This window comes from Aedes aegypti, chromosome 1 (genome assembly GCF_002204515.2).
Source record: "Aedes aegypti strain LVP_AGWG chromosome 1, AaegL5.0 Primary Assembly, whole genome shotgun sequence".
Classification (NCBI taxonomy): domain Eukaryota; kingdom Metazoa; phylum Arthropoda; class Insecta; order Diptera; family Culicidae; genus Aedes; species Aedes aegypti.
In genome coordinates this window covers 288,247,199-288,261,182 of record NC_035107.1, presented here as the reverse complement: position 1 = coordinate 288,261,182, position 13,984 = coordinate 288,247,199, and the positions used below count along the sequence as shown (strand labels likewise).

Genomic DNA, 13,984 nt, shown 5'->3' with positions numbered 1-13,984 from the left:
TGTAACAAATTTACTTTCGATGATCAATGAAAATCGATAAAAGTATGCAGTCAGAGTTGATCAAGTGCCCTTTAACATAACCACGAAAACGATTAGCGCGTTGAAGAATTCGTGAAATACAAGACATTTCAAGAGATTTCTCAGATTTTTTGGGTTGGGGTGATTCTTCTTTGCATCCATTAATAGGAATTCATAAATATTACATAATTCGACGCATCTGATTTTGATTTCTGACCATTTACATATTTGGATAGTTGATCCCGCATAATCAGGCACCGTATTAGAATAATTTCCCAAAACATCCACGACCGTTTGCGACAATATCAGAATCATTTCACAAACCGACCAAATAAACAATAAAACAACCGTACCGCAAACGGGTTTGACAGTTCGGGAAATGGTGATTGGGTAAATAACAGTATGGGGAATAGGCGGTTAAGTTATGTAACCATAAAAAAATGACGAATTTCTCGAACAAAATTTTTCGATTACAGTTTGGCAAGTGGTAGACATACTATCCATTTTTCCGCAAATCAACTGTTAAGCAAACAGTGTAAGAATAGTATAACTATAAAGTTTCATTGGAAACAAATAATGTAAGGGTAATTATTGGTTTACGGTATTTTATGGTATTTCACCCATTAACGGTATTGTGCCGTTTCGGTCTTACTATAAGAGAAAAATCAACAACATGAAACATTTTTAAATTTATATTTATTTTATCCTTGCAATTGTTATTTTTTTTATTGAAAACATCGAAACATGATCGAATTACGTACAATTATTTTTTCATACTTTTCTATGTTTTTTTTTGTATAGTGAAATTAAAATGATTCTCTAGTAAAATTCGTGGTAAAATGCTCAGAAGAATGTTCTTTGATACTTCTTTCACATGCTGTCTAGATTGATCCGGAACAATAACGTAGATTTTGCAGAGCGGGGAAATATTTGGTCCATTCTAGGGATGAGAAAAACAACAATTATAATAAATGAATTAAAACTCAAACCGTTTCTACTTACTTTTCCATAGGAAATCATCATTTTGTGCTCCAATCGCGGTGTTTCATTCCATCCGAACCGCACAAACCCAGTACTTCAGCGACGAATTTCAAAGTCGAAAATTGGACCACGAAAAGTCTGGTTTCTTTCCGGATTCTTCCAGCTTCCAGCACGTTCGCTTTTTAGCTTCACTTCCGTGTTACCTTGCAGTCAAGGGATGTTTTATAACGAGGAAAGCCTGTCCGCTTAGTATGCGCCAAAAATGAACCATATATTTTCAGCTGAACGGACGTATTCGGACCACTAAATTTCACGAACGATGTAAATTGTGACTGGGAATATTTTTTTTCTTAAACAAAACAAACATGGCAGCTACGACAAAGCTATGAACATTTGGAAGCTTTCGTGCATCACAAATACCAGTGCATGCAACTGTTTGCCAAACTGTTAACTAATAGTAATATATAGTAAAATACACACATGTGATAGTGTGTTGCACAAGGCATTTGGGAAAAGGTTACGGTACATTTCAACCATTTCACCTTGCATTAGACACATGGTATATCCCCATATCATTTCACTATTTTTGCACAGTACAATATATTGTTACAGTTTGGTATGAATTACTCAATCCGTTTTGTATTGTTTAGCGCGAAAAGATTCATATTGTTGAACATTAAATCAATTGTTTTAAATACATTAACCTTTACAGATAGGATATATTTACTGTTCTTAATATAAAGGAAACTGTATTTTTCTATGCGGGATTAAAAATTGCAACAAATTCTGTGCAGACTGAGTTCACAAAGTGACAAAAAGCAATGGACTGATTGATAATTGCTTGTTTTAAAATCGATTGCAGAGTCCCATAACAGTTTTTGGTAGTTACGGACGATTTTTCACCTTTATTATCAAATTGGACAAACACGATTTGAGAGAAATGCTTAGCGATCGACACCAGTCACATCGTTTTATGATACAAGTTTCTTCCCGTCCCCCTGTTTGACTTATTTCGCTGGGCACTTATTTTCACTATGGAAAACCTTCGTACTTCTTCACTGAAGGATTTCATTCCAATCACACGCCGTAAAAGTTCTTTAAATGAAATTTTATGAAATTTCCTAAACGACCACCGAAAATTGAAAATGTAAACAAAGTTCAATCCGTCGTACTGACAAAAAAAAAAAAAAAACTTGTGCGCGACGCTCGGCGTAAAAAAACGATTACTTTGTGTTGTTTTCGCTGCACTGTGAGCAAATGTTATAATTGTTCGGTCAAAAGGAATTGTGTTTATATGTTTGAGCTGAATTTTGATGGCGAACAATGAATTATAAAGCAAATTAATATATTTCATCATGCAGAAGGATTGGAGCGATATGTCCGTAGATCTATATATTCTAGCAAAACGCTTTATAATAGCGTTGATATGTTGTATTTTGACCACTCATTATATTACAGTGATTTGTAAGTTGTGAGATGAATCTGAAAACTAATTGCTACAGGAACGAAAACGATACGACGAATCGAGAATACGGCAAGATACAATTTCTTTGCATTATTTCCAAAAAGACGATCAAGATTTATCAAAAGCCTATTGTACAATGCGAAAGCCGTTTTGGCATCGGTTTGTATCAGCATCATTCACTGCAATACTGGGAAAATTGCAGGTTCTCATTGATCAATGCTTAATACGATTGGGGACGGACCTGGTGTAGGGGTTAGAACACACGCCTTTCACCCCGAGGACCTGGGATCGAATCCCATCCCCGAGATAGTCGCTAAAAATTTCAGTAGTGACGACTTCCTTCGGAAGGGAAGTAAAGCCGTTGGTCCCGAGATGAACTAGCCCAGGGCTAAAAATCTCGTTAATAAAGATAGAAAAAAAAAGCTTAATACGATGGATACTAGCACATCATCGATGGAGACACCATCTTCTATGGTGACAGAGGGCTCGATTGGCTAGTCCAGGGACGAAAAAAATCTCGAAAACTTATTCATATAGACTCAAGTCAAAAAAGTATACAAACTTACTTTAGCGATCCTACGTGTTAAGCAGGCGGAATTCTACACGTACCGCTCTGTACCAACTCAACTTTTCACTTTTAGAACGTTTTATTTCCGGATTTACAAAACGACGAAAGTAAGATTTTCAACTTTCGCAACCTAACCACTACTTTCGCCGCCCCGCTGTATGGAGAGACAAAGTGACTTAACCACGAATCAAAACAAAACACTACTTGAGCCGATTTTACACTGATAGAAAAACGTCGAAAGTAACTTGATGAAACGGCTTATCATTTTGTATAATTATTTTTTTTGGGAAATAATAGAAACTGCGTAGTTTTTAAACGCGAGCTGATTGTATGCAAAATTTAAGTGGTGTACACTGCGAAAAAATGTTAGAAAGGTGATTCATTTCAAAACAGTTTTAGAAGACAGGTTGTGATTTTTCTGAATTAATTTTCTCAAAACCGTATGAAAGTTACTTACGTCGATTTGAAAAAGTAATCGAGAAATCATGCTCACTATACTCAATTCACCGACATTCATGCCACCATCAAAGTAACCGCACCACCACCAATATGATTGTACCAATGAAGATGGCACAAAAGTAGATTGGCAAAACAAACAACGATGCCCGTATGTCGTTGGTGTTTTTGATAATCAGAAGCAGAAGAGTGTCAGTTTTAGAAAATTGAGTATCAATGAGGTTCATATTAATTGAAAAATATGCTGCTATACGGATAATGAACGATCCGATGCACGTAATCGATTATATTGACGCGTCTTTAGTGTGCCTCGTGCAAAAATTACAATTTCCCGAAGCGGAATGTAAAAAAGTCAAGCTAGTTAGAATGAATATCATTTTTTGTTTCTGATTATCACAAAGCGGTTGAGTAGCAGCAGGTTAAAAGGAAACTGAAAATCTTGCGCAAGCGCTGTGCCAATCTTTGTTGTGTTGTTAAGGTGAGGATAAAAACAAATAAAAATCAACGAAGATTTCACCCAGCAAGTATCAATGTAGGCGAGGGTAGATTGAGTATTTTCGTCCCTGGGCTAGTCAGATGGATCGGGCCTGGGGCATCCTGTCCACTGAAAATCGCTGCAGTTGATATAGGGCATGTCCATAGGCTGTAAAAATCAGAAAGAGAGCTTCGCTCAATTTGTTCTTGGAACTTAAGGTAACATACGATGAACTCAGTGTGGCATCCATGAACTATCGTTGATTAACAATCGTCAACACATTTTCAATCGGAAGGATTTTGGCGCGCTCGAACTGACAAATCCTCCTTTGTGGTGGAATTGCTTCCGTCGAAGTGATGTTGGACTGTTTTCAAAAACAGTCGAGATAAAAACCGAGCCGGTAGAACAATGACAGTTAGTTCGATTGAACCTTCACTTTGGAAGTCCAACCGGTGAATTCCAGATTGGTGCTAAGAAGTCAATAGTATCTTCAGTGGACAGGAGAACTGACGGCAAGCCGGAAGTCGAAATACGCGTATCTGTCAAAAGATAAGCTTTAGGGCGGAATTAAAAGGTAAAAAGTATCTTCAGTATTACTTGCCGCACGGTGGCTGCATCGCATCCCCCAGATCAAAAATGGAAGCAGGCTCTGTCCCAGTGAGGACGTAATGCCAAGAAGAAGAAGAAGATGGTGGAACTTTGAAACTTTTGATTCCAAACTTAACTAACTCCTTGCCTATTTTAAAGTTATTGTCTTGGTGACTATTGTAAAAAGGATGACTAGTTTCATATGAGCATAGGCAAAAATACGAAAGTTATTATTTTTCGCAACCCCCTGATATTGGCTTACGACTCCCCAGTGGAACGCTACCAAAAGTTTGGGAACCCATGAGTTAGAGCAAGGGCTACCCGCGGCGGGAAATTAATTCACTTTTTCTGCACGGCTTGCTTCGATTTTCAATGTCACCGTTGTCGTCGATGGTTGTTGTTGATGCGACTGTTGTCCGTTGGGGTTTGTATTTTGGAAAAGTCGAGGCATACTAGATAGGGTAAAGAGCTACGTGGGCACTTTCATGATACATTTTGGCATGGGGGGTTTTTCCTGACCGAATTGCCTGAAACCTTGCAATAGGAAGCACTTGAATACGACGCATATTATACCCAAATATTAGCTCAGTAACTTTTGAAGAACCCCCTGCCAAAGTGAATCAAAAATGTCACGAATAGGATCCGGCTTCCTAGGTGTTGTAACTCAGCAGAACGTGCTATGGCGCTCGCATTCCGTGGTAGTAGTTTGTAACGATTCGTGCGGATGACGGTGATCGATGGGGAACTGCACGCGTGGATGACTTCCGAAATGATAGTGGCGAATCGTGTGATGGACGATGGTCCGTTTTATGAGGTGCATGGGAAGCGAACGATATAGAACGGAGTAGAAGGACATTGCACGGTGTCAGTAGTGATCGGTGCGTAATTGAGGTCTGTTTCGCCTGTTGCATGCAGCTATATCGGTTAAGAAGCATGCCGAAGGCTGCTCAACTGAACGGCGACAGGTTGTGTGCGTCAAGCGGAATGCTAATAGCCGAGAGCTGCTAGTGAAATCGTTTATTTTTGACAAAACGATTGTTCTCAAGGTTTTCTGAGGAAAAACGCTTATATTTACAATCGCATCACTTAACTTACGCACGTTCGTGCGAATGTGCGTGATTTTGTTTAAAAATCATTGACTTCTTCATTAGCTATTTCATGTTCAGATTCTATTGAAAACGACTAAAGGACAACATCTACAGGCTCATTCTGGCGAGTGACTTTGTCACACTTTTTCTTTTTGCCGTATATCTTCTTCTTCTTCTTGGTATTACGTCCTCACTGGGACAGATCCTGCTTCTCAGCTTAGTGTTCTTATGAGCACTTTCACAGTTATTAACTGAGAGCCTTCTTTGTCAAACTTGCCATTTTCGCATTCGTGTATCGTGTGGTAAGTACGATGATACTCTATGCCCAGGGAAGTCAAGGAAATTTCCCTTACGAAAAGATTTTGGACCGACCGGGAATCGAACCCAACCACCCTTAGCATGGCTTTGCTTTGTAGCCGCGGACTCTAATCACTCGGCTAAGGGAGGCCCCTCTTTCTGTATGTGTTCTCTGTATCGTTCAGGTGTTCACCGTTGTGCTAATCCCACCTTTCAATATGAGCATGACAATCGGCATTGATGGTTGTACATTTCGTAGTTGCTACTCCATGATTGACCAGAATAATCGAAATTGCATAAGGAACAAACAGATTTCACATTCAGTATCATATGGGCGTAACTGCAACGATCTATCTGGAAAAAAAGGAATGTTGGTGTGACATTCATTGTTACTAGAGACCGACATCACCTCTGCATCTCCATGGTTGTCACGGGAGGGATTTTTGTAAGAGGGAAGGAATCAAAACCTACATGATCTGAATTCATATTGGTGAGTGATTCATGTTAAGTGAATCAAAAAAATTATCTTCCAGTCTCTGAAGAGAACATGGGCCTATAATACGCCGAAGCTTTCAGTGTCGCACTAATCAAAGTTTTTTCTTGGTAAAAAAAATAAATAGAGAGAAAGAAAGGTATGTGTACTTACACATGCAAAAATTATCAATTGGAAAAGAATGCTCTCAGTTGATGAAAATACTAAGCTGAGAATCAGATTTTGTTTCAGTTGGAACGCAACACCAGAAAGAAAAATATGGGCTGGTTTTTGGGAGCATTATTTGAGGGTTTCTCAAAATAATTCCTTGATTAAATTTTGAAAGATTCATAGAAAATGTCTTTTCTTCAGGAAAGTAACAAAAAATGGGGGAATACGAATTTGGTTAAACATAGGATTCATGTAATTATTCGTAGAAAATTATCTTAAATACACCTGGAAGAACTCTTGGTCGAATACTTACTTAAAGTTACTGGAAGAATACCAGCGCAATTGTTGAAAAATAAAGGAAATTTGAGAAACAATTTATGAAATGAATTCTGAAAAATTCTTGAAATTCTTGAAAGAATGCTTGTGAAAATATCTGAAAGAACTACAGGGAAACCCACCGAAAAAAAAATGCGGAAATGCCTGAGTGAATCCTGGAGATTAGATTTATGATAAAAGCCAGGTGTTTTTTTTAAAGCTCCATAATGGCAGGGCTGGTAGCAGGTCTCTTTTTAAGAGATTTGGTCTCTATTTATTGCAAGTCTCTGAAGTTTCTATTTCAGCCAATACGATTTCTAAAGTCTATTTTTTTCTTAATGCTGCGTGCAGTGAATTCTGCTGCTGTCAAATTCTAGAGTTCCATGAAAAGTTTCCCTAAAACTAAAAATCGAAAAGAATTCTAACGCTTCTACCTCCTGTAATTTTCTCAAGGATCGCTGTTCAAATTTTCCTGTACCTCAGGGTTTCTTCTAGATATTGTTTTTATTAATTCTTCCTCTGATTTCCCCAGTTGTTACCATATGGCCATAGGAGAACTTCCAAGGATTCTTACAAGAGTTCTTTCAATAAACTCCACAAAGAATCATTCGACAGTTTTTTTTTATGAAATTCGTTAACATATTTTTCAGGAAGATCTGCAATAACTCCTACGAGAATTATCCCATATGAAAATGCCTAGTTATCCTTATAGGCATTTTCATATGATTTGCTTCAAGAATTCATCAACAATTTCCTCGAAGGATTATGCGAGAAAGTATATTGTATACTCCTCCAAGAATTCATCATTCGATTTCCCATTAAGATGATCCAGAAATTTCTCTATGAATTTCTTCAACATTTTATCTAAAGGTTAGTCCCATAATTTTTCTAAACAATTTCTTGAGCTTTTGTCAAGTGCAATCTGCACGGATTATGAAAGTTCATTCAAAAGGTTACATAGAAGCTAATACTACTGTAATCATTCTAGTAATTCCTCCGATCATTCCTACGTAAATTTCACCAGGGATTCTGTTCAATAATTTTGAGGGAATCCAGAGATGTGATTTATTTGTTTTCAATTATCTAAGGAATTTATCTACGAATTCCTCCAACACATCCTCAATAACTCAGAAGTTCTTTCAGATAACCTTGTGGGATTTCATCACTGTTACTTGAGAACTCAATCAAGTTTCATCAAGTATTGTTTTGAAAATCTTTCAGAAATAATTAAGAAAGAAATAAATAATAAGGACTTAAAACTTCATTGAAAAACTAATGAAGGGCTTCATGAGGAAGTTCGTAAAAACTACAAAACAAATTCCTGAAAAAATCTTTACCTTAGTTAGAGAGAGTTAGATAAACATTTTACCTGAAAATATTATTAGGAAAATGTCTGGTGAAATTATTTTTGGAATGAAACTCCTAATTCCTGTAATGCCTCTTTCAGTTTTCCTGGTGATTGCAAGTTCAGTTTCTATAGAGCGGTTCCACGCCAAATCGGTAAACGATGAAACTCGACTACCTTGGATTCAAATGGAATTTTGCACATAGTTTCGATATAATAGAATAAGTTTTTTCCACAAATGGAGAGACCATTTAAAATCAAGAGTAACTTCTGATAAGGGCGTAAGTATTTTTAACATCACCATTTAAAAAAAATGTACCTCGGAAACCGTTTGTTAAAGAGAAAAAGTGTCTGAGGAGGGATGGTAGACAATCAAATAGGCTTTGTAAAAAAATATACACTGAAAAAATAAATACTTTTATTTTCATGAAAAAATCGAAATTAAACCTTAAAACACAAATTGCAAAATATAGGTATCTTCGATGTTTTTCAAATTTTTTCTGTAAAATTTCAATGTAAAACCAGATGTTTTAAGCACAGTTTCAACATGGTTCAATCTAAAATAAAAAAGTTTTTCTAAGAGCAACTTTTGGTGCATTTCTGAAAATTCAATTTCTGGCCGTAGAAAAGACGTTTTGATGCTGTAATATGATTCTTCATCCAAAAACAATTCAAAATGCAAATAACAATGATCTTCCTAAAACTAGCCGTTTTCTAGATATTTAGGATTCAATTATATTAATATCATAAAACTTAAGAAAATACGCCCGTTTCATAAGTTACTCCAGATGCTCCACCAACAATGTTACGTTCATCTCTTTCCACATTAATATCCCATCTACTTTTTCTTTGACATTTAGACGGTTGGATGAACTGTTCGAAAGATACAGGATGATTGTTGGAATATTGTTGAGAATGAATATAAGTATTACCACAGCATCTGGAATAATGTAAGAAACGGGCGTATTTTCTTAAGTTTTATGATATTAATATAATTCAATCCCAAATATCTTGAAGCGGTAACTTATAGGAAGATCATTGATATTAGAATTTTGAATTGTTTTTGGATAAAAAATCATATTGCAGCATCAAAACGCCTTTTCTATAACCAGAAATTGAATTTTCACAAATACATCAAAAGTTGCCCTTAGAAAAAATTTTTTGTTTTAAATTGCACCATGTTGAAACTGCCCTTAAAACATGGGATATTAATGTGGAAAGAGATAAACGTAACATTGTTGGTGGAGCATCTGGAGTTACTTATGAAACGGGCGTATTTTCTAGAAAACGGTTAGTTTTAGGAAGATCATTGTTATTAGCATTTTGATTTGTTTTTGGATGAAGAATCATATTACAGCATCAAAACGTCTACGGCCAGAAATTGAATTTTCAGAAATGCACCAAAAGTTGCTCTTAGAAAAACTTTTTATTTGATTGCATTATGTTGAAACTGTGCTTAAAACATCTGGTTTTACATTGAAATTTTACAGAAAAAATTTGAAAAAAATCGAAGATACCTATTTTCTGCAATTTGTATTTTAAGGTTTAATTTCGATTTTTTCATGAAAATAAAAGTATTTTTTTTTCAGTGTATTTTTTTTTACAAAGCCCATTTGATTGTCTACCATCCCTCCTCAGACACTATTTCTATACAGTGATACCTCCATGAGTCGATGTTCCATGACTCGATATCGACTCATGGAACCACACTAAAAACAATATTTCATGGTTACTACGATGGTCCCTAGAAGCAGCTATCCAAAGGATTGCTGTTCCATGACTCGATATTTCCATGAGTCGATGGTCCCTTCAATATCGACTCATGGAGGTTTCACTGTATAACAAATGGTTTCCGAGGTACAATTTTTTTTAAATGGTGGCGCCAAAAATGCATACGCCCTTATCAGAAGTTACTCTCGATTCTAAACGATCCCCAATTATATGAGATAATTTTCGTCTCATATACTTAATACATCTGCGCAGTTTCATCCAAATCGGAATGGTACGTGTCAGATTTTAGCATTTTATGGACGATTTCGCGTGGAACCGCTCTATATTAGCAAATTGGATCCCAGTTGGTCCTTTTCTGATCTCTTCTTGGTTTCTGTTTGGTTTCTTTTTACGGACAAGAGGTCTCTATAGTTCCTCTTTTCAAGTAACTTAGTCGCTACCACCCCTGCAATGTTCGATGAAGAATTGATGGGTAGGGTTTTTTTTAAGTATATATTTTATAGAGGCCTTTCGCTCTTGACGAGTTTGCTACATTTGTAGAAAACTAATTAAAATGTCTGGATTCTAAAAGCTTTGCATATTTCGTGACAAAAAAGGAAATTTTGCAAAAATAAAACAAACAAAATTGTCAAGAAAATTGTAAAAAACATAACGGAAGGTGTAAAATGTAACGCAGGAAAGGACGGAAAGGAAGGAAAGGAAGGAAAGGAAGGAATGGAAGAGAAGTAACATCTTGATCGACAGGAATCCAATCGTGACCTGCTGAATTTTTAATCATATCTGATACTAGGGAAAGTGTACCAGTTATGGCCATAGTGGTTCCCTATTTGGCCATGTGTGCAATTTTATTAACTTTAACATTTTAAATCTTTTCGAATGTTTTAACATCAATATATACCCTATATCTTACCGCTAAAACACACAAAACTGTTCAAAATGTGGAGACATTCAATTTATTCCATATGGCGAAATAGGGAACCACTATGGCCATAACTGGTACACCTACCCTATTTGGCCATTATCTTGTTATTCTATTCAACTGAAACAGTTAGTTTAGTTTTGCTAGTCATTGATTTAATTCATCGCATTTTATTTTCTTGATCGATGGCAACTACCAATTTCATTTGCATTCAGTAGTCGAAAGTAAAAGCTTCATACCATTAGCAATTGATAAAGGTTGTTGATAAAAGCACATTCTACCTAGAACATATGAAAAACTCAGTTTGAGCAATACCAATAACCAATACCGTTATACAAAGCGAGGCGTTCGTTCATAGCAAAGATAATGAACAAGAATGCTTATGGCCTGGGTCTAGACGTCCTGCCTCTGAGTGTTATGCAATAAAAATGTGCAAGTAATTCTCGCAGTCGATTCAAGTCGACAAAGGCGATTGCCAATTTCATCAATATGTCCACGATCCGATCTACATGAACAGGCCTGAACAGTGATCAATTTGCCATGTCATTGTGGACGGTTCTCTCCCATTTGTTGCGTAATTAAAGGAAACATGGTCACCTAGAGCTCGCAGAGCTTTTAAAGAGGGTCAACGTTCTGGATTTTTATCATCGCTTCCATCTTTTATGCCACTAAATCCCAAGCGTCATTAATCTTTCAAAGAACCTGCGCTGTTCCAAAGTCGAGACCAGGATGTTCTTAATTATAATGCTAATCCAACGATTCCCGCATCCTGTTAGGAGGTTGATCTGTGCGCGGTTCCAACTGATTTTCAATACGATAACCCATTCAACGCAGTTCGGTCCCAAGTGCTTGTGCTTAAGGGGCAATTAACTCCAACTCAAACGCGCTGAAGATGTTGCTGCTTTGACTCGTGCGTGCGGTCACGGTTCGCAAAATTGCTAATGTCTCTATTTCGTGTGTCGTACGTACACGTCTTGCTATCAACCGAACAACGGTCCGAAACACGATCGCGCCTCACGCTGGATCGCGAAACGTTCTCAATTAGCTAATTGTTCGGCATATTATTACACCGCATTTTGTTTTGTTTGTCTGTCTGTCTTCGCAGTGTGAAGCACCCAAGATGATCGTACGGACAGCGGCTCTGGTTGTTCTGATGGTTATGCTGGCCTGTCTCGCGAGGATCAACGCCCAACAGACCTACGGCAAACAGCTACGATGGGTCACGCAGTGGAAATCCCTGGATTTTGTGTTCTCCTCGCCTCGCGAAAGGGAAGAGGCTCTTGCTTCCCGACGGTTCATTCCCGAGAACTGCATCCCTCTGGATATGGACGTCGATTATCATAGCAGTAAGATCTTGGATCGATTGATTCCGGGTTGATCTTTTACTAATGTTTGGTCTATTTGGGTAGACGCTCTGCGATCGCGAGTTTTCGTTACCGTCCCACGGTTCATCGAAGGCATTCCCGCTACTTTGGGAATCATCTCTCAGCAGCAAGGTGCTTCGGGACCGCTGATTGAACCCTACCCGAATGCAGCCATTCAGGCCACCCCGGAAGATGGACGGTGCCAAGGAATCGTTTCGGTGTTCAGGACAATGGTGAATACGATCGCTTTGAATCCGACTTTATCTGCATTGAATGATCGATCTTGTCATTCTAGATTGACGAGTGCAACCGCCTCTGGGTCGTAGACACCGGTAAGATTGGTGATCGCAGAATTTGTCTGCCGAAGATCGTTGCATTCGACTTGCGAACCGATCAGATCATCCACCAGTACCAAATCCCCGCCAATCGGTTGACGTGCGATGTCTCGCTGCTTGTCAGCATTGTAAGGGTTCTTTTCATCTGAATCTCCTAGGTAGATATATCTAATCCCCACGTTTTGAACAGCTCGTAGACGTTCGCGATCCACCACCGACGGGAACCTGCTCGAGCACCATGATCTACGCGGCGGACGTCACCGGATCCGGTATCATCGTGTACGACATGGCCCGTGGAAAGTCCTGGCGCGTCACCAACAAACTGATGAACCCCAACCCGGACCACGGAACGTTCAACATTGCCAACGAGAGCTTTGACCTGATGGACGGCGTGATCAGTATGGCGCTCAGCCCGAAAGCCCCCTCGGACTTCACGTTTAACTCCGCGTACGGTGTTTCGGGCAACCGACCCACCGTCCTGAACGACCGACTGCTGTTCTTCCACGCGTTGGCCTCCGTTTCGGAGAATGCCGTCCGTACCTCGGTGCTGCACAACGATACGATGTGGGCACAAGATGTCGGCGCAATGCCCCGTGCTTTCCGGGTGATCGGTCGTCGCACATCGCAAACGGCAGCCGAAGCGATGGACAGCAACGGAAACTTGTTCTTCGGGTTGCTCAACCAGATGGCGATTGCCTGTTGGGACTCGACCACCAACTACAATCCGAACAACTTCCGGATCGTGTCGCAGAACCAGGACACGCTGCAGTTCCCTAGCGGGGTGAAGATCGTACGCAACCGGAAGGGTATCGAGGAGCTGTGGGTGATGAGCTGTCGGTTCCAGAAGATCATGACCGGGTCGTTCAATAAGAACGAAACCAACTTCCGGGTGCAGGCGATTCAGATTCCGGAACTGCTGGACGGATCCCGAACCTGCAAGCCCGGTAGGCTGTAAGAGGATGGCACTGAGGTGTCATAGAGTGTAAGTTTGAGTAGGGTATCTTTATTTATATGAGATTTGTAGCCATGGGCTAGCACATCCCATCGAATGTTATTCAGAATTATGCACGTGTGTTTCGAGTCGCTATTGATTATAAGTACAACAAATATGTACAAGAGGTGAGATATTTGATCCGAAATCCTTTTTTCTGCAGACGATTTAATATACGTACGTAGAGACGTCAAAAAAGATGAAATCATTTGATAATTTAATGAATTGGAGATCGTTGATGATTGTATCTCCTGCAGAACTCCTTCCGAGATTTTGAACACTTTTTTGTGTAACAACGTTCATCTTCTTGGCATTAACGTCCCCACTGGGACAAAGCCGGCTTCTCAGCTTAGTGTTCTTATGAGCACTTCCACAGTTCTTAACTGAGAGCTTTCTTTGCCAAAG

The 13,984-nt window shown here is 38.7% G+C and overlaps 1 protein-coding gene across 1 annotated transcript in view; it reads left to right on the top strand.

Moving 5' to 3' along the window:
* Positions 1-13,701, top strand: part of LOC5565600 (major royal jelly protein 1) — a 30,440-nt gene extending 16,739 nt beyond the window's left edge. The window contains exons 2-5 of the mRNA XM_021838102.1: positions 11,995-12,235; positions 12,299-12,486; positions 12,549-12,716; positions 12,779-13,701. Coding sequence (XP_021693794.1) covers positions 12,010-12,235; positions 12,299-12,486; positions 12,549-12,716; positions 12,779-13,543 — 1,347 coding nt within the window. The 5' untranslated portion in view covers positions 11,995-12,009 and the 3' untranslated portion in view covers positions 13,544-13,701. The remainder of the gene's footprint in view (positions 1-11,994; positions 12,236-12,298; positions 12,487-12,548; positions 12,717-12,778) is intronic.
* Positions 13,702-13,984: the final 283 nt, after the last annotated feature.